The 25,371-nt window shown below is 48.2% G+C and overlaps 4 protein-coding genes across 5 annotated transcripts in view; 2 read left to right on the forward strand and 2 right to left on the reverse strand.

The window, feature by feature from the left end:
- Positions 1-699: 699 nt before the first annotated feature.
- C1QBP (complement C1q binding protein) lies at positions 700-5,953 on the forward strand. Its single transcript, XM_061355493.1, has 6 exons — positions 700-988; positions 1,099-1,249; positions 2,108-2,195; positions 3,197-3,292; positions 4,111-4,233; positions 5,526-5,953. The coding sequence occupies exons 1-6, from the start codon at positions 715-717 to the stop codon at positions 5,673-5,675; spliced, it is 882 nt and encodes a 293-aa protein (XP_061211477.1). The 5' UTR covers positions 700-714; the 3' UTR covers positions 5,676-5,953.
- Positions 5,954-6,491: 538 nt separating this feature from the next.
- RPAIN (RPA interacting protein) lies at positions 6,492-9,248 on the reverse strand. Of its 2 annotated transcripts, XM_061355495.1 has the most exons (7): positions 9,133-9,248; positions 8,862-9,017; positions 8,322-8,385; positions 7,734-7,848; positions 7,461-7,524; positions 7,238-7,372; positions 6,492-6,704 (listed from the first exon to the last, which is right to left on the reverse strand). In XM_061355495.1, exons 1-7 carry the CDS (start codon positions 9,208-9,210, stop codon positions 6,675-6,677), a joined length of 642 nt encoding a protein of 213 aa, XP_061211479.1. In that variant the 5' UTR covers positions 9,211-9,248; the 3' UTR covers positions 6,492-6,674. The 2 variants fall into 2 exon arrangements, with proteins under 2 accessions (XP_061211479.1, XP_061211480.1); XM_061355496.1 differs by lacking the exon at positions 6,492-6,704 and having other exon boundaries at positions 7,235-7,372; positions 7,461-7,484; positions 9,133-9,241.
- A 35-nt stretch (positions 9,249-9,283) lies between these two features.
- NUP88 (nucleoporin 88) lies at positions 9,284-18,699 on the forward strand. The gene is made up of 17 exons (XM_061355498.1): positions 9,284-9,538; positions 10,134-10,303; positions 10,762-10,887; positions 11,078-11,164; positions 11,800-11,976; positions 13,021-13,204; positions 13,627-13,777; positions 14,460-14,558; positions 14,707-14,794; positions 14,988-15,089; positions 16,084-16,242; positions 16,429-16,554; positions 16,864-16,929; positions 17,088-17,168; positions 17,488-17,614; positions 17,974-18,092; positions 18,473-18,699. Exons 1-17 carry the CDS (start codon positions 9,296-9,298, stop codon positions 18,534-18,536), a joined length of 2,169 nt encoding a protein of 722 aa, XP_061211482.1. The 5' UTR covers positions 9,284-9,295; the 3' UTR covers positions 18,537-18,699.
- A 196-nt stretch (positions 18,700-18,895) lies between these two features.
- RABEP1 (rabaptin, RAB GTPase binding effector protein 1) overlaps positions 18,896-25,371 on the reverse strand; it is a 49,905-nt gene continuing 43,429 nt past the window's right edge. The window contains exons 17-18 of the mRNA XM_061355497.1: positions 25,040-25,156; positions 18,896-22,964 (exon numbers count right to left, since the gene is read on the reverse strand). Of these exons, the coding sequence (XP_061211481.1) occupies positions 22,863-22,964; positions 25,040-25,156 (219 nt within the window). The 3' untranslated portion in view covers positions 18,896-22,862. The remainder of the gene's footprint in view (positions 22,965-25,039; positions 25,157-25,371) is intronic.

Raw genomic sequence — 25,371 nt, forward strand, 5'->3', positions numbered from 1 at the left:
GTCTGGTTAAGGGAGGGGAGGGGGTTTTATTTAGAACTGATTTGCATAGTTTTTCCCAAAATAGAGACACGGTGGTGGCAGAAATCCATGGCCTGGGTGATGTTTTGTTACATGGAAGCTGTGTGGATGTGATGGGGGTGGATATGGGTGTGATGAGGTATGGATGCCCTCCTGCTGCAGTGAGCAGCAATGGGCCTTTTGTGCTTCTACTCAATAGAGGGCAATAGTGCCAGCTTATAGACAAAGGGAAAACTGTGCCAGCAGGGAGTTTGCCTTGGTCGGTCCTCCCTCTGAAATATTATTGCCAAAGGGGTTAAAAACACAAAAGACATTCCTGCTTTTTCCGAGCAGGCTGCAGAGGGCTCGGTACCCACACTAAGTGTTGATGTACAGCAGTGAAGCTCTCGCCATCCACTCTCCTGTTTCATCCAGCCTCAATATTATTCCCACATCCTTAACACTTTCTTTGCACCTTCACCCCTGGGCCGGTCCCGGTGCTCCCGGTGCCGTCCCTGCCCGGGCCTCCTCTTTAAACCTCCTGGGTTTCCATTCCAGCCTATTGCCGGGGCCGGGACTCGAACCCGCGACCTCCGCACCGCCGCAGGGGCCGCTGGGCTGGGGGGTGGCCGGAAGCGGGTCTGTCTGTTCCGGGGCCGGCGGTGTCCTCTGCCCGCCCCTCCTCACCGCACCGCCCGCGCCGCACCGGACCGCACCATGCTGCTCACCCAGGCCCTGCGCGCCGCCGCCGCGCTGCGCCCAGCGCTGCGCCCCCCGCCCCGCCGCCTCCTTCCCCTCTCCTCCTCCTCCTCCTCTTCCATCTCCTCCTTCTCCTCGGCCTCTCCCCGCGCCCTCCTGCCGCCGCCCCTGGCGCGCTCCCTGTGGCAGCTGGGCCGCGGCGGCGGCGGCGGGGGGCGGACGGCGCTGCTGCGGCCGCGGCGGGGCTCTGCCGGCGGCGTGTCCTGCGGGTGCGGCGGGCTGCACACCGAGGGTGAGCGGGGGGGGGGGGGCACACGGGACATGGGACACGTGCGCGACCCCATCCCCATCCGGTGCGCCGCACGTGGTGGCCGTGCCCCATGTCCCGCCATTTCCCGCCAGGAGACAAGGCCTTCGCGCAGTTCCTGACCGATGAGATCAAGGAGGAGAGGAAGATCCAGAAGCACAAGGCTCTGCCCAAGGTGTCCGGCGGGTGGGAGCTGGAGGTGCACGGCACCGAGGCCAGGCTGGTGCGGAAGGTCCCCGGCGAGAAGTAAGTGAGGGTTGGGGCGTGTGGTAACGGCGCCCAGATTTGTCCTTGGGCTCCTGTCGCTTCCCCTGCGGAGGAGGCCATGGAGCTGCTGCGAGGGCTGGAGCGGCTCTGCTCTGGAGCCAGGCTGAGAGAGCTGGGCTGGGGCAGCCTGGAGAAGAGAAGGCTCCTGAAGGGGGGACCTTAGAGCAGCTCCAGTGCCTAAAGGGGCTGCAGGAAACCTGGAGAGGGGCTTGGGACAAGGGCCTGTAGGGACAGGACAAGGGGAATGGCTTGAACCTGCCCAAGGGGAGACTGAGCTGAGCTCTTAGGCAGAAGCTCTTCCCTGTGAGGGTGCTGAGGCGCTGGCACAGGGTGCCCAGAGAAGCTGTGGCTGCCCCATCCCTGGCAGTGTTCAAGGCCAGGTTGGACACAGGGGCTTGGAGCAAGCTGCTCTAGTGGAAGGGGTCCCTGCCCATGGCAGGGGTAGGAACTGGGTGAGCTTTAAGGTCCCTTCCAACCCAAACCATTTGATGAGTCTGTATGACTGTCCTGTCTATGCAAACTGGATGTTGCAGAGGGTCTTTGTTCTACCACCTTGGCTCAAAGGCACTTCTTGTTTAACACAAAATTGCTTCTTTACCGTGCGTTACAAAGTTCCCTGCAGTTAAAAGTAGCGGTTCAGTAAAACCTGATAATCAGTTGTGAGAGTGGGTGAGAGCCAGCTCCATTCAGCTGAGCATCTGCAAACTGCAGCAGCTGGCTGCGCTCCCCGCGTGTGAACTCAGAAACACCATCCCTGCAACAGGAGCTTCAGGCAAGAGATTCTGATGGGTGCCTTTTGAGTGTGTTCAGTGGTAACTGCTTCTGGTTCTTCTGCAGGATAACGGTGACATTCAACATCAATAACAGCATTCCACCCTCAGCAGATGATGAACCACAGGAAGGGCAGAAGGCGGATGAGCAGGAGGTAACTTGATCTTGATGTGCACTTTGGTGATGGGTACACAGAGGGAAGGTGGAACCTTGCCCTTGAGCACCAAAGCTTTTTTTCCCCCCTCTCTCTCAATATTTGGGAGCATTAAGTCACAAAATGAAGATTTTCCTGGGTTATCTGTCACTTGGTTGTGACCTTCCTCTTCACATCAGAAAGGCAGAGCAGGTCAAGAGGGATCTATAAGGAGAAATGAGAGGAAGTCAGACCTTAGAGCAGCCTTCCAGCACCAAAAGGGGCTGACAGGAAGGTTGTAGAGGAACTTTTTGTAAGGGCACATAGGGAAGAAACAAGGGGAACTCACTTTAACCTGCCAGAGAGGAGACTGAGATGAGCTCTTAGGCAGAAGCTCTTCCCTGTGAGGGTGCTGAGGCGCTGGCACAGGGTGCCCAGAGAAGCTGTGGCTGCCCCATCCCTGGCAGTGTTCAAGGCCAGGTTGGACACAGGGGCTTGGAGCAAGCTGCTCCAGTGGAAGGTGTCCCTGCCCGTGGCAGGAGGTGGAACTGGATGAGCTTTAAGGTCCCTTCCAACCCAGCCCAGTCTGGGATCTTTTGCCTTTGCAATCCCGTGCAGTAAATGCTGCAGTTTACACTTAGCTAGTGCAAGTCTTGGTGCTGGTGGGCAACATCAAGGAGACACAAAGCTATTCACATGACTTCATTTATGGTGCTTTGCTGATCACAAGTGTCTCACTCCTGTTAGTAAAACTCTTGCTAGTAAAAATAGTGGTAAAAACTGTAAAGGAGCAATATAACTTGGGTAGATGCTTCATCCGCAATGACACTGATGCTGAACAAGGTGATCGATGTTGGTGAGGTTGTGAGGGAAGTTTGGGTTGTCCTGGCCAGGTCAGAGACTGCAGAAGCAGCTGAGGGGTGGGAATGTGTGCAGGATGGGCTGTGTGTTGTGCTGTACTGTGATTGCTGCTTTGGCTCCTGTTCAGATTCCAGTGCTGATGCAACTGTTCTCTTATTTAGCCTGATCTTACATCAACTCCAAACTTTGTTGTGGAAGTAATAAAAGATGATACAAAACAGACCCTTGTTCTTGACTGCCATTACCCTGAAGACGAGGTGGGTATCACACTGGTTGTGTCACACCTGCAGCCAGCTCTGGGCTGTGATTTGCTGCACATTTCATGCTTGACTGTGGTGTAATTGTGCTCTGTTGAATCGAACTGCTCTCCACAGCCTCTTGCTTTCCTGCATCTGCAGAAAATGCAGCCCCCTTGTATCTTTTTTAAACACAAAAACCAGCTTTGTGTTTGCCAGAACCCAGTCTTTGGGGATGAGACGTTCCATTGCCTAACTCCCATCACAACATGGTGTTTCGGCTGCTTGTCAACCTGTTGATTAAATTACATTAGAGAAGGGAGGCGCAGCTTACCTTGAAGAGCATGGTAGCTTGAGGGGGGTGAACAAGGATGGCCAAAATAAGATGTATGCAATACAGTGTGTCAGTAACTTGCAAATCTCATTGTTGTGTGGGGTCACAAAGAGAAGGAGGGATTAAAAAAGGGGGGAAAGAGAATAAAATTGAGGGCTTTGACTTGCACTGATCTTTGTGGTTTACTTTGTAAACCGTATCAGATCATTTATGCAGCCAGCCCTAGCAGACAAAGGCTGGGCAGATGTGTGAGACAGAATCACACACAGGGTTGTGTCTGGCAGCTTGAGTTGGTGGCCTGACCTCTTCATAGGTGATCTCCTGCATTCTCCTGGGTGTCTGTGCTTGTCTTCACAGGCACGTGTTGAGAGGGGAGCAGCACAGCTTTACTGCTGGCCTCGGGTTTTTGCCTGCAGTGCAGTATTCCTTGCTTTGGGTTGAGCTGGCTGAAGGTGCCTAGTAATAAGAGCTAACTGTACACCTTGCATCTCATTCCCTGTTTCAGATTGGAAGTGAAGGAGAGGAAGAAAGTGATATTTTCACGATCCGGGAGGTCAGTTTTCAGCCCACTGGAGAATCGGACTGGAAGGACACCAACTACACCCTCAACACAGACTCCCTTGACTGGGTGAGTGCTGCCAACACAGCCACAGGCTGCAGAGGACACTTGAACTTGCCTCTCCTGGCTGTCCTTTTGCTGCAGGCCTATGGGTGAAGCCTGTCCTTGATGTCTGAGACAGGCATTCCCCCACTCTACCCCAGCTCTTCATGATGTGGTTCTCCTGCAAACTGAGGGTTGTTTGATGGTCCCAGCAGTCTTGCAGTGCTGGTGGCATTCCTGACAGACACACATGTTGAAGCTTCTTCTGCTCTAGGCTTCATAGGTTGATTTCCCAGCTGCTCTATTACACTTTGGATGCTTTGACACTTGCTCAGACGCGTTTTGGTCTGTGTTTAGCAGTGTAGCTTATCAGATGCCACATGCACACCTTTGTTTTGTGGGGTTTCCAGGTATGGTTTTTATAGTTGTGACACTAAAAACTGACGTGCCCAAGAATCTGGCATCTGTTCCTATGTTCTCGGTGCCAGGCTTTCGAAAGCTTAAATCATAGTTGTAGGCTGTGTATGGTTAAAACTGTACTCCTGGTGTCTATCTCTTTGGGAAGGACTCATGTTAAAGTGGGTTAGTGTGCTCTGCAACACCCCACACTGCTTGTTTTCCCTTCTCTGACTTGAGACAGAACATCAGTTACAAATGTGTATTATTTGTGATGTTCCCCGATTGCAGGAGTCCAAAGTGAATCATTTGGTCAGAAATATTGGTCTGTTTAAAAAAAACCCCACAACAACAGACCAAGAAACACAGGACAGGTATTGTTTACTATTACTGCACTAAGCAGCCAGCATGAATCTGCTCTCCTGAGGAGCAAGGGGGGAACCCACAAGCATTAATGTGCTGGAGCTGCAGCAGTTAAGTAGGATTAGAAAGAAACAAGGAGTTGATGATTGTAAGACTTTGTTTTTCACATATTTACATCAGATACCACGCTTTACAGACACTGTTGGGACCATTCACCCCCAAGGCCACTGTGCTACATAGAGGGGACAAGCAGAGTGTGTAATGTTGGCAAACTCTACCTGCTGACTCGTAGGGTCAGTGGATCATCTCCAGGGTGCAGCTCATTTGTCACGTTGGCTTGGGGTTTACACACGGGATTTGGATGGCCTGTTCATGGCCACATCCCTGCACATGTTCCACCCAAGGCCAGGCCTGCCCCAGATGGGATGGGAGCTTCCTGGTCCCCTGTGGGAGGTGGGCCTGATCTTCCTGGGATAAATGCCAGCTGCCATGGGATATTTTAAGAGCAACCCCTACCCAGCTGGGCTCTGCTAAGGAAAGTTTCCTGTTCTTGTTTCCAGGCTCTGTATGATCACTTAATGGATTTCCTGGCTGATCGAGGAGTGGACAACACGTTTGCTGATGAGTTAATAGAGCTCAGCACTGCACTGGAGCACCAGGAGTACATCAAATTCCTTGAAGACCTTAAAAGCTTTGTGAAATGTCAGTAGGTTAAACTAGGAAACTTGCCTTTGAGTGTGGGTATTCCACAGCACTGTTCCAGCCAGCAGTACCCAAATATATCTTCACAACAGACATGGAGAGTAAGTAACATTGAATTTGGAGGCTGGGAAAAGGAGGATTCTCACTTGTATTTAGGGATTTGTATTTATGCTGCAGCCCTGATCAAGTTCTCTCTCTGACATAAACGGTCCAGAATTGCCTCACCCTGCTTGGTGGGTTTTGTACAATTAAGGATGAATGTGAAGAATAAAATCGGTTCAACATATCACTGAAAAAAATGGTGGTTTCTCTTCTTCCTGCTCCACCTTTGCTGCCCAGAGAGTGGCCCTAAAACTCCTGCTGGTGTAAGTACATCTGCTCACAGAGCTGCGTGTCTGCTGATACAGCATTTTCTCTGGGGAGAGCTATTCAAGAACCTCCAGCCATGCAGTGTGGCAGAGCTGTGTCTGTAGGAGTGCTGCTGGCCAAGCAGTGCTAATTACGAACATGAATCTCATTCTAGGGATCTTTGCTGTCTGTCTGTCAGGGAAGAGAATTCAGGGTCCTAAGCATCATGTTCAAGGAGTGTTCCTAAAAAGGAATGTGCTGCCGTAATCTATTACATTAATGTTGGTGCAGGAGGTTGGAGCAGTTCAGCTTCAGCAAAAGGACCAAGAGGCTGTGGGTGCTGATGTGGAAGGCAGTGGGGCAGCAGCTCCCATCATCTCCTCAGACTGTTGCCAGTTGTTACCTGAAGGTCACATTAAACAACCCAAAGCTGAAGTTCCACTGTGAGCCCTGAGTTAAACACGACACAAAGTCTGAAATAAAGTATATTTATTGCAAAATACATCCTGTGCCTTTCAAAGTGCGGGGCAGGGCAGCACTGCTGCCTTTCCAGGTATCTGACACAGCAGCTACAGGTATGTACATGAAAATACTAGCAGCTCCAGGGAGGATATTTAGTCTTGAAGTCCTTCCAGTACAAAAGCAGCAGTTGAATCAACTTACAGGAGAATAGTCCAGGAGTCACAGACCTTTACAAAAGGCAAGATGAAAGGAGATCCTAATGTATAAACTGAGTTATTAATGTTCAAAACTTGTCTGAAATGCTCTGCTCCCAACACCGTTCTCATGGTGATTGTAAGTCAGCAGCAAAGCTATAAGGACGTGGGAGCTCCAGCCTGAGCCAAAGGGATGGTGTGTTTTCCAGGAGGTACAGGTGAACCTTCTGAGGAGGCTTAAACTGAAGTAATCCTTAAAACCTTTCCTTGTGAACCACTTACCTGATTGGATGTTCCACACAAGACAAGGAACCTGTTGGCTAACGTGAGACAGGTAAGGCGCTACATGGGACAGGTCCTTGAAAGATGCCCTAGTCCCGCAGTTAAGGTAAGTTGTCCTTTGGCTTTTCACAGTAACTGGTCAAAACTAAAACCATTCCCAAGGAAATCTGTGGAAAAACTCCAGCACAGCCCCCAAGGGTCAATGGACTTGTGGTTCCTGCCCATGTAATTGAGAAGGGGATCCAAGCAGAGATCCTTTCCAGGAAGCTGACATTTAGACTCACCGCACAGCTCATGAGGAGACTGGCTTCTTCCTCCATCCCACTGGTGACTGTGAACTCTGGGCTGTGGAAGCACCTGTAGCTGTGCTCTGTTACAGTGTTTTCTAGGAGTGACCTAAGCTTCCCTTCTGTCATATCCTGAGGAAAAATGGGGTTAATAGAAGGTTTAAACTGGCAGTAGCTTAGACATGCCTTTTCCAGCAGCAGACCTTACAGTGCAGCTCACCTGTGTGCTGATGTATAACCCACACTGGCAAAAAACCACATGGTTCCTCACAGTCAGGTTATTCCTAGAAAGAGCATTCAACAAGCAGCATCAGAACCAAGGCAGATGTTAGCAAAAGCCCCGCTAGATTTAGGAGCTCCTGGTGGGTTTTTTACTTTCTTGAAATTAACACTAGCAGCAGCCTCTCTTTGCCCATTGCTTTCATCTGTTTGTAAGCACAAACTACTGCAGGGGAGCAGAGAATCCCATTCCAGTGTTGAGGACTTTCCTTACTTCCTACACACTGGGCAGATGATCTTGTCACTGGCATCCAAGCCATCGAGCATCGCGTTGAGGCATTCCTCATCAAACTGCAGGCTCCGCTCGTACTCTTTCATAACCAGCTGCTCTGCAATAACACAACAGAACACCCTCAGGCACCTGGTATGGACTCAAGACAAAGCTGCCCAAGTGGAGCTGCTGCAGAAGCAAGGGCTAGGGCGGCCACTGGTTTCAAAGACCTCTTCTTTCCTTGGATCAGGTTTCTACCTGATGAAATCAACCCATTTTGTCCCTATGGATCAATCTTTAACCCGTCTCTGGTGACTTTCGAAACATTCTGAATTGATTTATACAGGTTCCTACTGCTCCCCAACACCTCAGCCCTGTTTCTGTGCTCTCCTCTCTTACTAGCTTCTCACAGATCTGAAAATGCCGTTTAAATTGTCTATAACGTATTCAGTGCATTAGAAAGGCTACAAAGGCTCTTCCCCTATAGCAGGTGGGCTTCAAGAACCAAGGAGTGCAGCCTCAGCTGGTCTGGATTACTAGAGAGGAGCAGCAAAGCTCAAACAGGAGTCAGAAAACACGTAGTGACTTTACCTTGCAAGATCAGCTCTTGCTGGATCTCCTCCAGCACCGCCAGCTCATCGGGATCCTCCAGCATCTGGGGAAGACACATCCCAGTGATCCAACCATCCTGGCTGCTGTCCCAACACCAATCCACTCTGTGTGTTCTTTGGTCTGTAAATCTCTATTTGCCAAACCGTGCCCCGCGGAAAGCAGCCTATTTGACAGCACCCGTGCAGAGCCGGCCAGGATGGGTCAGGACCAGGACACAGCCTCTCCTGCTTTTTAAAACACCCATGTTTTATCCCTGCTCTCGGGAGTGGGAAGCGACAGAGCAGCTCTAAAAACCACTGACGGGGAACCCACCCCCTGCGTGATTCACGGTTTCTGAAGGGAGGAAGCACGGAACTTCCCACTCACGGGCGCACAGGCGCTACCAGCGCTGCACCCCACGTTACAGCTGCGGAGCGGGAACCCCAAACGCTCCGAGTTTGCCAGCCCCGAACAGCCCCAGCCCCATTCACACAGCGATGCCCCTGACCCGCCCGCACCCCGCAGGGAGCCGGTACCGACCTGCGGCAGCGCCTCCGTCCCGCCGAGGGCCTGCAGCGTCCGCCACTCCTGCTCCATCACCTCCCGCACCAGCGCAGGGCCGCTCGGGCTCTCCCCGGCCCGGCGGTACCGCTCCAGCAGCTTCGCCCGGCTGCTCCTCAGCCTCTCCATGCAGCGCTGGGAGCGACAGACACACGGGGCGCGTCAGCGAACGGAGCGAGGAAGGGAGGGAGCCGCGGCCGCCAGACGGGCAGAGTCCCCTCCCGTCCCGTCCCGTCCCGTCCCCACTCACGAGGCGGTAGGTCTCCTTCCAGGGCGGCGCGGCCCGGCCCTTGTACCGCGCTCGGCTCCGCCATGGCGGCGCCTCCATCGCCCGGGCGAGCGGCGGCGCAGCTCTGCCGCGGGGCACGCCGGGAACTGTAGTCCCGGGGCGGAGAGAGCGGCCATTGCTGGCGATGGCGGCGGGGGGCGGCCTAGGGGAGCAGTGGCGCTCGGCCCTACCGCAGCATGAGGTGCTCAGCCGCCTCCGGGAGCGAGAGGCCGCCGACCCCGCCGCCGCCCGGCCGCCGGTCATCCGCAACCTCCTCTTCGGCCTCGATGGAGACCTCTTTCTCTGGGACAGCGAGAACAGCGCCCTCCACACCATCGGCCTGCGCCGCCTCGGCGGGCCCGAGGCCGCGGGGCTCAGCCGGTACCAGGTAGTGGGGGGCTCCCGAGGGACCGCGGGCGGTTGTGAGGGGAGGAGGAGACCGTCATGGGGAGTGGGGCTAGAGAGACATTGAGGGGCTGGAGCGGGGCCAGAGAAGGGCAATGGAGCTGGTGCAGGGCCTGGAGCACAAGTGTGATGGGGAAGGGCTGAGGGACCTGGGTCAGTCTGGAGAAGGCTTGGGAAGACCTTATTGCTCTCTATAACTGCCCGACAGGAGGATGGAGCCAGGAGGGGCTGGGCTCTGCTCCCAAGGAACAAGGGATGGGACAAGAGGAACCGGCCTCAAGCTGCACCAGGGCAGGTTTAGATGGAGCTGAGGAACAATTCCTGCCCCAGAGGGTGCTCAGGCATTGGAACAGGCTGCCCAGGGCAGGGCTGCAGTCACCGTCCCTGCAAGTGTTCACACAGCGTGGAGACGAGCCCTCAGTGCCATGGGTCGGTGGTGGCCTTGGCAGTGCTGGGGAATGGTTGGACTGGGTGAGCTTAAAGGGCTTTTCCAACCTGGATGACTGCGATAAAGATGTGCCGTGCTTCTGGGAGTGCTTTTGGTGGCTTGTGCTTAACTGATGTATTTGTATTTTCAGACCCTGATGTGCATAAACCCACCCCTGTTCGAGGTTTATCAGACGCTGTTAAGCCCCTTGCAGCATCATGTGGCGCTCATCGGCACCAAGGGGCTCATGGTGCTGGAGCTGCCTAAACGCTGGGGGAAGAATTCAGAGTTTGAAGGTGGGAAATCCACGGTGAACTGTAGGTGGGTGAGACCTCAGGTGGTTAACGACACCCTTGTCCTGCCCCTGTGCCTTTGCAGCCTCTCCTGCCTTGGGCACCAGTGGGTAAGGAAGACATTGGTTGTGTTGGGGTTGTAGGGACAATCACAAATGAAGTTAACTTGCCTCAGGGAGTTGCTGATTGTTAAGTGACCCACATAAATCACCTCCTTAATAGGGTGCAGTTGCTGAGGAGCTGAGTCTTCCTCTGTAGTATTCTCTATTCTTTCTGGAGTCTTTTAGCCATGCTAGCTAAAAGCATACACCCAGACGGAAATAACACAGGCTCCAAGTGAAAGTTGTAACTCCAGCTTTAAGAATAATACAGCTAATGACTTTGAAACCTTTTAATTGGGTTCCTAGCTCCTCTTGCCTCCCCCTTCCCCTTCGAAGTAACTTGTGTGTGTTTTGTAACAGTGCATATCTCTGCTGTGTATTTCAGCACTGTCCCCATTGCGGAAAGGTTCTTCACAAGCTCAACATCTCTGACTTTAAAGCATGCTGCCTGGTATCCCTGCGAGACACTGGAGCCCCATATTGTGCTCTTAACTTCAGATAACACTATACGGTAAAACCTGATTGTAGTTTATTATCAAAGGGTGTTTTTGTCGTAGCCAGTCTGATTCTTCGCTAGATACTTGTGTCCTGCCATTGCTACCAGGATTACCAGTAAAAAATAGGATGGGATAGATTTTAGACTTACAGCAACTGTGCAACACCACCTGTTGAATGACCATTGCTGCGTTTCTTTCCCCTAGGTTTTACAGTCTGAAGGTACCTCACACACCCATCAAAGTGATTGCTCTTTCAGACACAGAGGAGGAGACTTTTACAATCAAAAAAGGGTTTGTGTGGCTTCTTGTATTCTTGTATTTTGAAATGCTTTTGACAGAATAAGCTCTGTGTTCTCAGCTGTGTTTTTAACGAGTAAGTGATAAATTTGCCTGGAAACCTGATGTGATGGGGTTTTTTCCTGGACTTTTTCAGCAGCAACTGCACTTCTTCTTGGTTTTTTTTTTTCTTTTCCTTTTTTTCTCATCCTGAAAGTGGTAACAAACTGTGCAGTCAAGTGTTTGTCAGAGTAGTCATGTGAAAAACACACCTTGTCTCTCAGATGGGGCTATGAAGGGCTTTCTGAGTGAGGAGTGCACAAAGTAGCTCCTTTTTTTAGTTCCCTCTTGGCCTACTTAGGAAATAAGAACTTGAGGGTCTTGGTAGTCAAGTCACAGACTGACACAGGAAATACCAGTATGCCCATCTCTTCTGTCCTGTGAAATGGGGCTGGCTGGTGGGTGTATTGCAGAAATGAGGCACTATGAGAAGGATGTTACTCACATGCTTTTGCTGCTGAAAATAGCACGTGTCCAAGGACTGATGGGCAGGTGTTTGGTAATCTGTCAGCACGTACCCATGGTCTAGTTAAACACTCGTGTCCTTAGAATTGTTGATAACTTCAGGTCTTGTTCTCACTTGTGCCCAGGAGAGCCTACACAGCATCACTGGGGGAGACCGCGGTGGCGTTTGACTTCGGCCCACTGGTGCCAGTCCCAGAGAACACACTGGGACAGCGAGGCAGTGACGAGGTGCTGGCCTATCCACTTTACATTCTGTATGAAAATGGAGAGACATTCCTCACCTACATCAGCCTGCTGCAGAGGTAGGATCATGTTCCTCATCAGGTTTCATCATGTTCATCATCAGGGGTGCTTCTATGTCTGTACAGTATTAGGGCTGGAGAGCCATCTCTTGGTTTGGGTGGGACTCTGTAAAGGATGCTGGGCCAAGGTTTATTGTATTGCAGCCTGGTTTATCTCTTTATGTCAGTGCTAATAGGCTGAAATCCAAGTATGTTTGTCCTCCTTTTTCATCTAGGTATTAAGTGTGCAGTTTCCACTGCTGAGAATTCACTGTCCATTATTTACCATCAGAAATCCAAAATGAAGACACCAGACTGTTAGAAGATCAGCAGGTCTAAGGGTGCTAAGGGTATTTTAGGATCTCCAATTCACAGTGCAGACACCCTTAGCTTAGTGGCATCTTAGGAAAGAAAGATTTTAAGATCATAGAGGGTTTGCAGGCATGTTCCATGATGATATGTAAGAATGTGAATCAAGAATATAAGCCCAATATAAGAAAATGTTACTTCAGAAAACTGAGAAGATGGTGGAAAACTTAAAGTTGGATCTAGTATAACTGAATATTAAACCGTGGGGTATTCTGGTTTGAAGCAGCACCATTTGCTTGTGCACAAGAAATACTGCAGCACCGAGCAGATCCTGTCTGTAGGCAATGAAATGGTCTCAGTTCTTCAAAAGTTCTACCAAGAGAAATGATGTGCTGCAAAATGCTGCTTATGCTTTAACAAGTAGAAAACCAATTAGGTGTTTAAGGTAATGAACCTTTAGTAATGAATCTTTCATTTTTTTGCAGTGTAGCTTGGTTGCTTTCAAAGCATAAAACATTATTACTGACCTCCAGTTTCTTTGACATCTCCACCAAGTAGTTGTTGTTCAGGCTCAATCCACAGAAGCCTGGGCTGCTGCTGGCTCACAGAAATCAGAACTAAAACCACAGGGTTGTTTGGGTTTTGGATTATTTTTAAGTCATCCTTATCTTGTAGTTATTGTGCAGCAAACTCTCGCAGGTAACTATGGGGAGCTCTCCTTCCACACCTCACCTTGTGAACACATCTTTATTCCAGCACTGGGAATCTTGGCAAGCTGCTTGGGCCTCTGCCCATGCACCCTGCGGCAGAAGACAACTATGGCTACGATGCTTGTGCTGTCCTTTGCCTGCCCTGTGTTCCAAACATCCTGGTGATTGCCACCGAGTCGGGAATGCTTTATCACTGCGTGGTACTGGACGGAGAAGAGGATGATGATCAGGTATCTTGTCCTGGCGTTCTTTTTGTCTACACACATTTTTGTTTCTTTGCTTCCTGGCTGCCAAGATGGCAGGATGCCCACAAGTGAATGCCAAGTGCCAAAGCTGCATTCTTCTGTCATGAGGTAGTGAGCCTTCCTCCTCTTCCAGGCAGTCCCTGGGATTCTCTGATGCTTTTCTTCTAAGTGTCAGATCTGTGTATGCTGATGGTAGATCAGATTTTGATCAAACTTACTATGAACTGTTTTAAAGAGAATCTTCTAAGAAGAAACTCTGTTTCTGAGATGGTTTTTAAGTGGGGAAAAAGAAAAGGACTTGAACTGTCAGTTAATCCTCTTGCCTGTGCTATGTGACCCTTGATGTTGTTTATCTTGGGATGTCTGTTTAAACGACCTTGCACAGAAGAATTCATTGCTCTTTACAGTCAGAAAAGTCATGGGACCCAAGATCTGATACTATTCCTTCCCTGTACGTGATTGAATGTGTTGAGCTGGAACTTGCACTGAAACTGGCATCAGGAGATGAAGAGGAGCCTTTAGAATCTGACTTCTCTTGCCCAATCAAATTGCATCAAGGTAGGGCTGGTTTTCAGGTTATTGGATTTACTGGTTTTATTTCATGTTTTTAGGATCAAGGTACTTATAAATTATCATCTGTGTCAAACAAAGGGGTGTTAAAATAAGAATTTGATGTCTTCAGTAAAGCTGTAGAAGGAGCAAGCCTGGGAGGTGCTTTAGTGTTCATTGAAGGGCAGATTACAGATGGTCACATACTACTAAATTCTTTAATGTGTATTATAAAGTAGAATTTGTTGCATCTGTGTGTCAGCAAGTGCTGTGGGGTGGTGATCCTGAGGGAAGAGTCAGTGCCTGCTGCTTAGACTCTGATATAAATGTGTGGCAGGAGGCTGGGTAGCAGAGTGTTTGGGTCTTTCTAAACAAGAAGCTTGTCACAATGCTCATCTGCTGGCTTTAACTGATCTTCCCTTTAAAATCCAGTGGATAGATACAGGTGTGGGGGAATAGGAATAGTTCAAAACAATTCATCAGGTGTTTCAAGTGTAATTATATTTAATGCAGAACTCTAATAACGTGACCAAAGCATCAAGCTCAGTTTTTGGATGGGGATGAGTTAGCACTTGTAAGGTGTTAGTGCTGACTGAACAATAAGTTGATGCACATGCTCAGCGCTGCAAGTTCCAGTGGTGGGTTTTTCTCAGTTCAGTGCCTTCTCCTACGTTTCGTGTTTCAATTTCAGATCCGAAATGTCCCTTTCGCTACCACTGCACACACGAAGCTGGTGTCCACAGCGTGGGGCTGACATGGATCAACAAACTGCACAAATTCCTTAGCTCAGGTGAGTGGTGAGACCATTGCACACAGAGGGAAGAGAGTGCTACTGAACACCTGTGTTCTGCTAGCAGCAAGTTGGTAGATGGGGGTAGTATTGAGAATCCCTTACTGTGCAAAGCAGATCCGAAGCATTCTGACAAATCTCTTTGTAGATGAAGAAGACAAAGACAGTTTACACGAGTTGGGAGCAGAAAAGTGCTTTGTTGAACATATTCTTTGTACAAAACCGTTGCCATGCAGGTAAAAAACTCTTTCTATTGCTTCCAAACCAGTGAGTTGCTATGGAAAGTATGATTTGCCCTCTTTTGCTGCACTCTTTCCATTAAAATTAATGCAGTCAGCTCCAAAGAATGCAAATAACACAACTAAGCACTTTGTGCATCAGGAACAAAACTCTTTTGACTGGGTAATTTTTGTGCTTTCTTCCCTGCAGGCAGCCTGCTCCAATTCGAGGCTTTTGGATTGTTTCTGACATCCTGGGATCCACAATGATTTGCATCACAAACACCTATGAGTGTATTACGAGGCCTCTCTTGTACGTGGGTCTGAATTGGTTTGAAATCTGTGGCTGTTGCGTGAAAAGGATCTAAGGATATTATTTCATTGCTCTACTATTTCTTTCACCCCAGCCATATGCATGTCCCGTGACACACAGGGCAGTCTGCCTCCTGAACACCCTGGCTGAGCACTTAAGTGTTATTATACTAGTTACTTGCTACTGATAAGGTGTTTGTAGCACTTTTAGTGAGTATTAGGACTAGAATTGCATCTAAAGGTTCTTGAGGGTGTTGTTGATTTTCCTTCATTGTTACCATGAGGAATCTGAACCAAAACCTTGTTTACAGCCAGTACAAAGATTCTGAATGAGCACCAGGGTGATGTTTGCTGTAAAGATAAAAAAAAATGGGTTCTTAAAAGTGCCTTAAAGCAGTGGGATTTTAGTAGCCATTTCCAAAGCCACTGCACGTTGGGAGTGGTGGGAAGGATCCAGACTCTCATGGTAGATTTGCATAATGAATGAATGCACTGAGGGGAAGGCATTGTTTTGGGTTTGTTTACTGCTAAGAACACTCTTCAATGTGTGACAGGTACCTTCAGCTGGTGTTAATGTCAGCTTCTTGCAGACCTTTCATTATTTTAACTACTTATGCAGTGCTTTTAAATAGGTTTTTCTATCAGCTCTTTTAGACCCCATTATCAGAATCAACACCAGTGAGCAGTGATGCAGCAGGCTGCTTTGAAAAGCAGGTCATGCCCCTATTCAAGGGGCGCTCGCATTGTTATGGAACTCTGTTCTTGAGTAAAAGGATATTTATGATTCTTGCTAGTTTCAGCTGTGGCCAAGCAGAAAGCTGTGGGGATGTGACGCCACTGACCTATAGACCTGGATTTACCACCTGGAATAGTCCCTCTTAGACTTGCTGCTGTAATACATTAATTCCACAGGGGTTGACTTCCTTTAAGTACTGTTTGACATGGTTTGAATGTTTCTGGCTTAACCTGTGTTCTCCCATTTGATGCTCTGCTAGAAGTACAGTCCATCCTGCATCCCCTCCACTGCTGTGTACCAGGGAAGACAAGGAAATTGCTGTTTGCCCTCTCCGTAGCCTCGCTACATCACAGCATTCATTTGAGAAGCATATCCGAAGCATCCTGCAGCGCAGTTCTGCCAATCCCTTGGTTCTGAAGTAAGCAAATATGTTTTCCCAGGGAAGGCTTTCAGGAATAATGCGTGTATAGCAAAGGGATTTAATTGTAGCCCCTCACTTCCATAACAGCCCTGCTGAGCCCTCACCATAAATACTGCAAGTTGTTTATCCTTGCAAAGGGCCGTGTTGGAGTAAGATTGCAATCCCCTGTCTTATATTATTCAGGTCTGCTGATAAAGATGCTGCTCCTCCCCCTGAAGAATGCCTTCAGCTTCTTAGCAGAGCCACCCAAGTGTTCAGAGAGGAATACATACTGAAACAGGATCTGGCAAAGGAGGAACTTCAGCAAAGGTAATACAAACCCCTCATAACTATGGGCTGTACAGCATTTGTGAAAGAACAGCACTAAGTACTGAGCACTAAACCTCTGCTGGACTAACCCGTGTAAATGAGTAAAATGTACTCGGGTAAGACTGCTTCTTCACATCAGAGTTACGCTGCAAAGTTAGAGCAGAAGGGAGGAGTTTATTCCCACCACTGCCCATCCTTTATTGTCTTTAGTTCTTCATAATCACTTCTGTCCTAGTGTCTGTGTAGCATAAACCCCAACTGCACTGGGTTGCTGCTGGGGGTGATCTGATTTTATGTTTTTATTTTAAGAGTGAAGCTGCTGCGGGCACAGAAAGAGAAACAACTGGAAGAGCTTAATTACTGTCGAGAGGAAAGGTGAGGCTCGTGTGTCTGCTTTCCCAAGTCAGAGCTCAGCAATGCAAGTGCTTCATACAGGGGCCTGCGTGCAGTAAGAAGCAAATGCGGGTCTGGCTCTTTGCCCTGTCTCTCACCTTTCCTGTGAATCTAAATAGATGTTTCTCACTTGCATAAAGGAAAAGCCTGCGGGAAATGGCCGAGCGCTTGGCTGACAAGTACGAGGAAGCCAAAGAGAAGCAAGAAGATCTTACGAACAGGTGAGTGCAAGCTGTGCTCTGTTTCATCACCGATTGCTTGCTGTTAAGTAGGGGTCTGACAGAACAGGGTGGGCAGAAAGTGCTCAGTTAGAATCCAGGGTTTCTGCACTTCTCTTTGCTGGGGCTCAGTGGTGATTTTTCAGTACAACTTGAGGCCCAGGCTGAGCCAGCTCATGGTTTAGAAATCCCCTGCGAGAGGAGCTAAAAGGGGAAAGTCAAGTTGTGAGCCCCTGACACTCAGAACAGCAACAGCAGCACAAGGCTGGTGGTGTCTTAGCAGTAAGGTCATTCAGTGATGTTTCTTGCTTTGTACACCAAGGATGAAGAAAGTACTTCGGCGTTTCCACTCTCAGCTTCCTGTTCTGTCAGACAGTGAAAAAGACATGAAGAAAGAGCTGCAGACAATACATGACCAGCTGCAGCACCTGAGCAATGCCATCAGACAGGTGAGAGCATGTGTCACTGTACCCACCTCACTCACACCCTGTGATAGTGCTGGTAGAACAGGGTCCTTCCAGTGGAGCAGCTTTGTGCTTAAATTAGCAGCAACGTACTAAACTAACTTCTGACCTCGTTATTCCTACAGAGAGACCCTCTGCAGCCCAGTATAAACCCTGAGAAAGCCTACACACCCCCTCCATAGTTGTAGCAGTAACATCCTCCTCTTTCGGGGAGTAAAGTCCAAAAGCAAGCAGGTTTTAACCCAATCACGCTGTGCTACACCAGTTTGTGACTGTAAGCAGCTTTCACTTTGGCAGCCAATGCCACCACTAACTGGGGTGTTCTTTTTGTACGTAACTTCCAGGTTAAAATGAAAAAGGAGTATCAGCAGAAAAAGATGGAGAGGGGTTCCCGCCCCCGAAAACCCAGCATTAGCCTCAGTGCCTACCAGAGCAAGTGCATCCAAACCGTCCTGAAAGAAGAGTAAGTTAAAGCTTGGATCCTCCTGTAGAATTCAAGCCCTGGTACTTACAAAAGCAATTCCAGTCGAGTTTCTGGGGTATGGTTTAAGCTCTGTCCTGCAGGAAGCGGGATCACTGATGCACCAGCTGGAGCTTGGCAAGAGGGGCTGAAGTATAATATAAGCTGTGCCTGTGTGTGACAGCAGCACTGGCCATCTTGTGCTGGTATTAAACTAAATCTGCTTTAAGTTGGCTGTTTGCCCAGGGATCTTTCGGCAGTCTGTGTCCAGCCCATAATTAACACAATGACTTGCAGCTCTTCCCGTTTTCTGTATTTCCCTGCCTGGTAAGCTCTGAGCAAATGACTTGCACCCTCCTGACTTGGATTTCTTTTTCCTGAAGGGGAGAACACATAAGGGAAATGGTCAAACAGATCAACGACATCAGAAGCCATGTGAACTTCTGACGCTCCCTGGCTGAGGAAGCTGCACCAGAAGACTGGATAAGCTTTAATGTTCCCTGTTATTTGCCGTTGTATATTTACCAGCTGTACGTTGAGCAATACAGCTTTCACTTACTGTTTTGTGAAGCTGGACTGTTAAATAAGATACTTTTGATGAGATTCCTTACATACTGTGTTCTTTGCTTTTCTCCTGGGAAGGAGGCACGTTACACGGTGCCTGTTCCAAGGTGCAGTACTTACAACTAGCTCTGCAGTGTGGGAATTGCTCCCTGGGGTTATTCTGGGAGACTTCTCCCCCCTTGGTCCAAGGTAGGGGAGCTCTGTGGCTGAAGGCAGAGGAGAAAGACCAGAGAGAAGCGCACACACTTCAGCAGCTCTTTTTAATTTGGAACACTTTCTTCATAAAGGACACACCTTCAATACAGTTAACAAATGGTTACACACGAATCCTGAGGACAGCAGAACTCTACACCCACGATTGCACGGGACACCAATGGCGTGGCTCACCGGAATGCAGTAGTAACTTCCAAACACTCAGTTTGCCCTTAGCAAAAGATGGCTCCAAAGTCTTAACTGACAGTAAGTCAATTATTTCCCTTCTGTAGGCAAATGTCAGTGGACAATAAATAATTGCTGTCCACTCACCCCAACCCCTTAGAAAAGGTGACATGGTCAAGCTCAGTTTTGAAAAGTAGTACTGCACTGCTACGAAAGTGGCACAGCAAGAGGTGCCCCAGTAAAGCTGAAGGAAGGGGGCTGCTAGTACCTGCTGGGTAACGAGGGTACCAGGCATGCTGCAAGAACACTTGGGTTTTTGTACAGATTAAGACTATACAAGTAGAGGAATGCATTCAAAACTTGATCTCATCCCTTTACAGTCTGCAGGAACAGCATCCAGTTTTCTAGGCCACTCACCCTGTGTGTTGTGGCTGACCTGCCTGGTCAGCAGTGCCTGTTGAGAATCTCTTACTAACCGCAAAGAACCCACCACCCTACTCAGATCATGCTCCAGAACACCAAGAACTGGAGGGAAAAGCATTTGTGTTCTGATGTTTTATGAGCAGTAACACCATAATCCACCCAGTGAGTATCTACACCACGAGCTTTCACTACACTTAATTTACAGTCTCTTAACTTTGCTTTGCAAGTTTGGCACATGCTATTTTGTTTTTAAAGGCCCTTTTAAGTCTCTTGAGTTGCTGCTTCTGAAGCTGTTCTCCCCTTCCTGGGGAGGGAGAGCCCCTCTGGGGCAGGACAGCTTTGCAGTGAGCACGGCTCCCACTGCCCCTGTGAACAGGCAGGTTTCCAATCAGAAACTGTTAGAAAGGTACAATCTTAAGTTGCAGCTGTTGGTAAAAAGGGTCGCTCACGTTCCAGCTCTAACATGGTCACAGCTAGGCCTTAAACAGGAGGAAAGATGTTCAGGTGTGTGATGGAATATGGGGGGTAAAAGGAAACAACCGTACAGTTCTTGTACACCCTTCCTCTCCAACCAAGAGGAAGGTCCTTCACAGACTCGTGCAGTGCCTGGTTTACCAGTGTTTACCAGTGCTCTTATCAGCACTGCAGCCCTACCAGTGCCTCCAGCCTCCTCTAACCAGACCAACCGGCTAGCACTGGCCCCTGAGACCAGCACCGGAGCATGAAGAGCAACACACACACATACAGAACACCATTGGGCAACCACTGTACTTGTTACTGTGTCTCCCCAAAATGACAAACTGATTGGCATGTGCCTGTCTGCCCCACTGGGTTGCAGAGACCCAATGCAACCCTGCAGCCACCAGCAGAAGGCTGACACTGCTGCACCTATGGAAAGCCATGTCACCAAGCTGTGAAATGCACTCAGGGAAAGCCACACCAGGCCTGGACTGGTTGAAACAACCTAAACTGGTCAGCTCTGATCCCTGTTGTTGGGGCAGGGCTGCTGAGGATGGGCACGGACACAAGAGCCAGGAAGGGATGCTGAAAGGCAGTGACCAGCCACTTCCCTTGCTCTCCTGCTCTAGGAGCATGGCCAGAAACTCAACCAAAATCTCTTTTTCTGCATAAGTCTTCAGGGTGCAGTTCCTCACATCCAGCTTGCTGAAGAGCTGTACAGGATTTGGTGTAGTTTTGCTATACAACACTTAAGGCTTCCTTAAATAAACACTGCTGCACAGGTACCAGTAATGGTTACGAGTTAGTTTTTGGGAAGAAAGGGAACAGAAAAAGCTCTTGTTTCTGCAGCTCCTCATAAAGGCCTGTAGGATTTTTCTCCAAAGTTTACTCAACAGAACGGAACTGTCAGAAAACTGAATGCAAAACATCTGGTATCAGATCTGTGCATCAGGACACAGCTGCTGTCACCTCACCTTTCAGCAAGTAGTGAGAAAGGTTAAAGAAATCGTGGTAATAGCCAATTAATAAAGAACCTGAGCCATATGCAGGCATTAAGTGTCATTTTAAGATGACAACCCTGCCATCTATTAGTCTTGTCATTACTAAGGTAGGAAAAATGACTCTTGGATGTCAGGATTATGAAAGGAATTAGTTGCCAGGGTGAATAAAATGCTTAAATTCTTGCAATGAGTGACAAGCAATTGAGCTTATATGTGTCTTTTGGGCTGGTTTAAGGCATTCGTCTTCAAAACCACTGGTTCTGTTAATAGCAAGATATACGCTACTAAAAATAGGATTTAAGCACTTAAAATACAGTCATGTACATTATAGTCTGAAGCATTTTGTGTCACTTCTCGTTTTCTTCATCACCTTCAGATCTATGGCCAAGTATGTAAAGAAAGAACAATAAGCAAAAGGGGAAAGTTGCAATACAAATGTTGGACAGCAGCAACCTGCTCCTTTGGCCTCCTTTCCTTCAATGAGTGGCAAGTAGGGGCCAGTTCAAGAACTCCCTAAGCACCACCAGCACCATCAACACCTGTAGTCACACCTGAAACTGCTGCTTGCCAGCTGTGGGCACAGCCCTGCTGTGACAAAGGGAGGAGGAATGGTCAGGTTAATAATGGTCATGCCACCACCATGCATCTATAGAACAAGAAATCCAAACCTACCACCCACTGGATCACAAGAACTTCTTGCCTTCGCTGTAATTTAGATGTACAGTTATAAGAATACGGGACAGTCAGCTCTGAGCAATGCCATACTTTAGAGATGCACGGTACCTGTCCAACTTGACCCAGCAGAGTAACACAGCTCCTCCACACTTGTGCTCTGTGACCCAGAGTGCAGTCACCGTTCAGCGCATGCCAGGCTGACCCAGGAGAGGTGGTGGGCCAGGCTGATGCCTCATTCAGCTCCTTACCTTGCTGCTGCCCAGCGAAAGCCACCAACCTCACATCTGGTGTCACCCATGGGAGCAGAGCCAGCCTGCAGCGACCCCATGCCAAAGCTCAGACAATGCATAGGGTCTGTACTAGCTTTGTTTCTTACATAGCAAAGCGATTACAGGTACTGCTCAGCTTTAAGAGATGAAAAAGAACCAGTTGTAGTTCCACATTCTAAATTACAGTTGTGAAAAGAGATTACAAAACAGTGCATTTCTTGTGCTTTTCTTTTAAGTATCAGAATTCAACAGAAAAAACGTCAAGGAGCTAAATTCTCAGTACATTTGTCATCATTTGTTTTTTGGATTAGCATTGTTCTGTTTAGGAGACACAGCTCGCTCGTATCCATCACATCCCAGCAGCATTCAGGTTCTTCAACACAAAGGTCAATGGTTTAAAAAGGAAAAAAAAAAGGGGGGGGGGGGGATAGTACTGAGTTATGAAATAAGATCAATATCCAGTGTCCTGCTAATAAAGTCATATTTTAATATAAAATATTCATACAGCATACTCTACACCTCATTCTCTCTGCTAGCTGAATACTGTTACCGACTAGTCAAACAGAAAAACTTCAACCACTTTGCTCTTCAATATTTTGGAGGGACAATATGGTTTCCAGCAGCTACTTTGATCACAGTAGTGGGGGGAAAGGAAAGAGGGAAAAGACAAAGGGGTAAATGTTCCAAAACTCTATATTAGGTTATGGAGTCGGCTGAAAGGAGAAGGTTTTCAGAATGTAAGGACTGATCCCACTCAGTGGAACGCGAAACACCACACGCATTAGTGTTTCCATTAGAAAGTTCTCCTTCCTACACTGCAAGTCACCCTTGTGCTCTCTTCCTGCCCAGTACAAAACCTTTTTCCCCCTCTAGAAACAAAACTTAAGTCATTGCTCCCCTCTGTTGTCTTCTGCTCTTTCGGTTAGAGTTAAATAATAATTAATGTTGCTATAAAGATGAGTTAAAAACCCCAAACGCAGCCTTGGAGCCCGCTCATCAGGGTGTCATGTTTCAGGAAGCTGATTAATGTCCGTCAGTTTTGTGTCGTTCAGGATTGCACGGATTCTCTCCAGGGAATCTGCCTGCCGGATCCGCTCCAGCTGCACCTACAGGGAACCAACAGACAGGGCTGAGCTGCTGAAACATGCTGCTGCAGAGCCAGCTGAACAACCGCCGTGTTAGCAACCCTGGTACCCACGCAGGCAGAACTGAAAGCAAAGCATCAGCTGAGAAATACGAGGCATGAAGGAGCACAAGCCTGCAGAACCGAGAACAGGAGGATGGGAGACAGGAGGAAGTTTTGGCTTTACAATTAAAAGCCACTTTCTGGGGGACTCAAGCAGGCCTTTGTCATCACTCTCTGTTTTGCCCAAGAATCAGTCACTGACACCAACCAAAGTGGCCGGGCGAACAGGAGGAGACGTGCAAAGCAACATAAACTTGCACAAAGAACACATAAAGGAAATGCAGAGCTGCCTCACACCTGCCTTCAAGCCTCTCAGAGTCAAAGCTAAAACACTCTTTGAGGAAACACCCTATTTCCAAACTCACTCCTACTTGCTTTCCTGATAATCTCTCTTGAGCTCCTTCTTACATGCTGACAGAGTGCCCAGCAGCACTGTGTGGAAATGAATGCAGAGATCACAACTTCTTATTTAGTATTTCACTTCTTGCATTGAAACTTTCACATTCCTTCTACCAGGATCTGGGCTTTCAGCTGTAATTCCCAAGTAGTGGTTAACTGATGTTCAGCCTTTCCTCTCCATTGCTGACATCTAATTTGGCCAGTGGACATCTCACACAAGTGATACTCACCCAGGCTCTGCTGATGAGGACAGGAAGGAAATAACCCTGTGGAGCTATCAAGAAACCAAAATCCTCATTCAATGGTAATCTCTTGTGTTACACAGCAGATCTTACATCACATTTTGTGATGGCACAAACCATGGTTTAAACTGAAAGCACTCACTGCTGATGGGTGATAACTGCTGATGGGTGACAGAAAACACAAACCCCAGAGCTGCAGCACATGGGCTGAGCTCACTGAAGGCCTGCACGTTTGGAAGAGTGCACCACACAACTTCAGTGGTGAACCTGGTTTTGTTCTTAAGAACTATGTAATGCAGTGCAAGCAGTACTCAACAAAAAATAGAGGATGATGACAAACTAGAAGGAACTTCACTGGTCAGGACAGCTCAATAGCCTCCTTTGTCCTACCTACTCCTCCAGAATCAGCCAGAACAAAAGAGGACAGTTCCTAGTGTCCGTCCAGCTAAACTCTGCTGGGTAAACAATCTCACTCTATTCCTTATTTTAGTTTTGCAAATAAACCTGAATATTTGACTCAGACAAGTTGTATTTTTAATTCTGCTGAATTTCACTGAGCAGAATGGCCAAGAACTCAGAGAAGACAGTGCTGGAGTTCAGCACTGCTGCTGTGAGCAAGGATGCTGGTAAGCAGCAATGTAAGGGGGGCCCACAGACCCTGAAAGTGAGACCCATCTCTCCTGGCTTCCCAAGGAGCCAGTCAGTCACTCCACAGACACCAACACTGCAGGTTCCTTCCTGCTCTCCACACTGTTTAACAGAGAAATCAGCCTGACATACTGGAATGAGCCTTCCTTCCTTCAGCCACCTCTTGGTATCTCATCACAAAACATCGGCTTCACTTTTCAGAGGGAATACAAGGATAATGAACAGCAACAACAGCAAGGATAGACTTTTAGACAGTATAAATAAATCAGTAATTATAACACAAAGAACTATACCATATATTCATATCAAACAGCACAAGTTTCTCACTTTGTCCTCAAATATTTGTACCTTAATGATTTGCTATGAAAAATAACATCCCAGAAGACATCAGGAGATGGACAATGAAATGCTGGGATCTGAAAGTACCATCACTCATGGCTCTCTCCACTTTCTTTTAGTACAGTAATTGTGTATCTTTGATGCTGAGAATCGGTTGGAATCAAGTAATCAGAATAAAATCCCCATTAGGCTTTAACAGTAATATTGTCCTAGGAATACTTGATCAGTTTAGTATACCAATACCTTTAAAAATAGTTCATAAATACTAAAGTAAGAAAATTTACAACTGCTACTTCTTGTTTTACCCAGCTGTGGAGAAGTAAAGCAACAAAAGCAGCACCTTACAAATTGGTTGCACTTCCCTTACCTGAAGCGTCTGAGAAAGCTTTACAAAATCTCTCTGCACTTGCTCACTGACATCTAATTCAGTCTGCAACCGTTGAGCTTTATTCTTCTCTTCAAATACCAGCTGTTCCAGGTTTGCCTGAGGAGAAAAAGATTCTTTATGCTGTCTTTAAACTGAAGTAAAAAGGAGACGCTCATACAAACTGACTAAAGCATGATACTACAGCAAAGCAGTGTGGTTACCCTCAGAGCCCTGGCAAGAAATGAAACCGCTTGCTCTTTCTACACCTGTTTTCCTAACTGCAAAATCAGGGGCTAATACCCATCAAACATCCTCATTAGACTGGTTAAAGC

The sequence above is a fragment of the Neopsephotus bourkii genome, unplaced genomic scaffold (assembly GCF_033783945.1).
Source record: "Neopsephotus bourkii isolate Nb327-2 ecotype Australia unplaced genomic scaffold, CSIRO-AGI_Nbou_v1 NB_804, whole genome shotgun sequence".
Lineage (NCBI taxonomy): Eukaryota > Metazoa > Chordata > Aves > Psittaciformes > Psittacidae > Neopsephotus > Neopsephotus bourkii.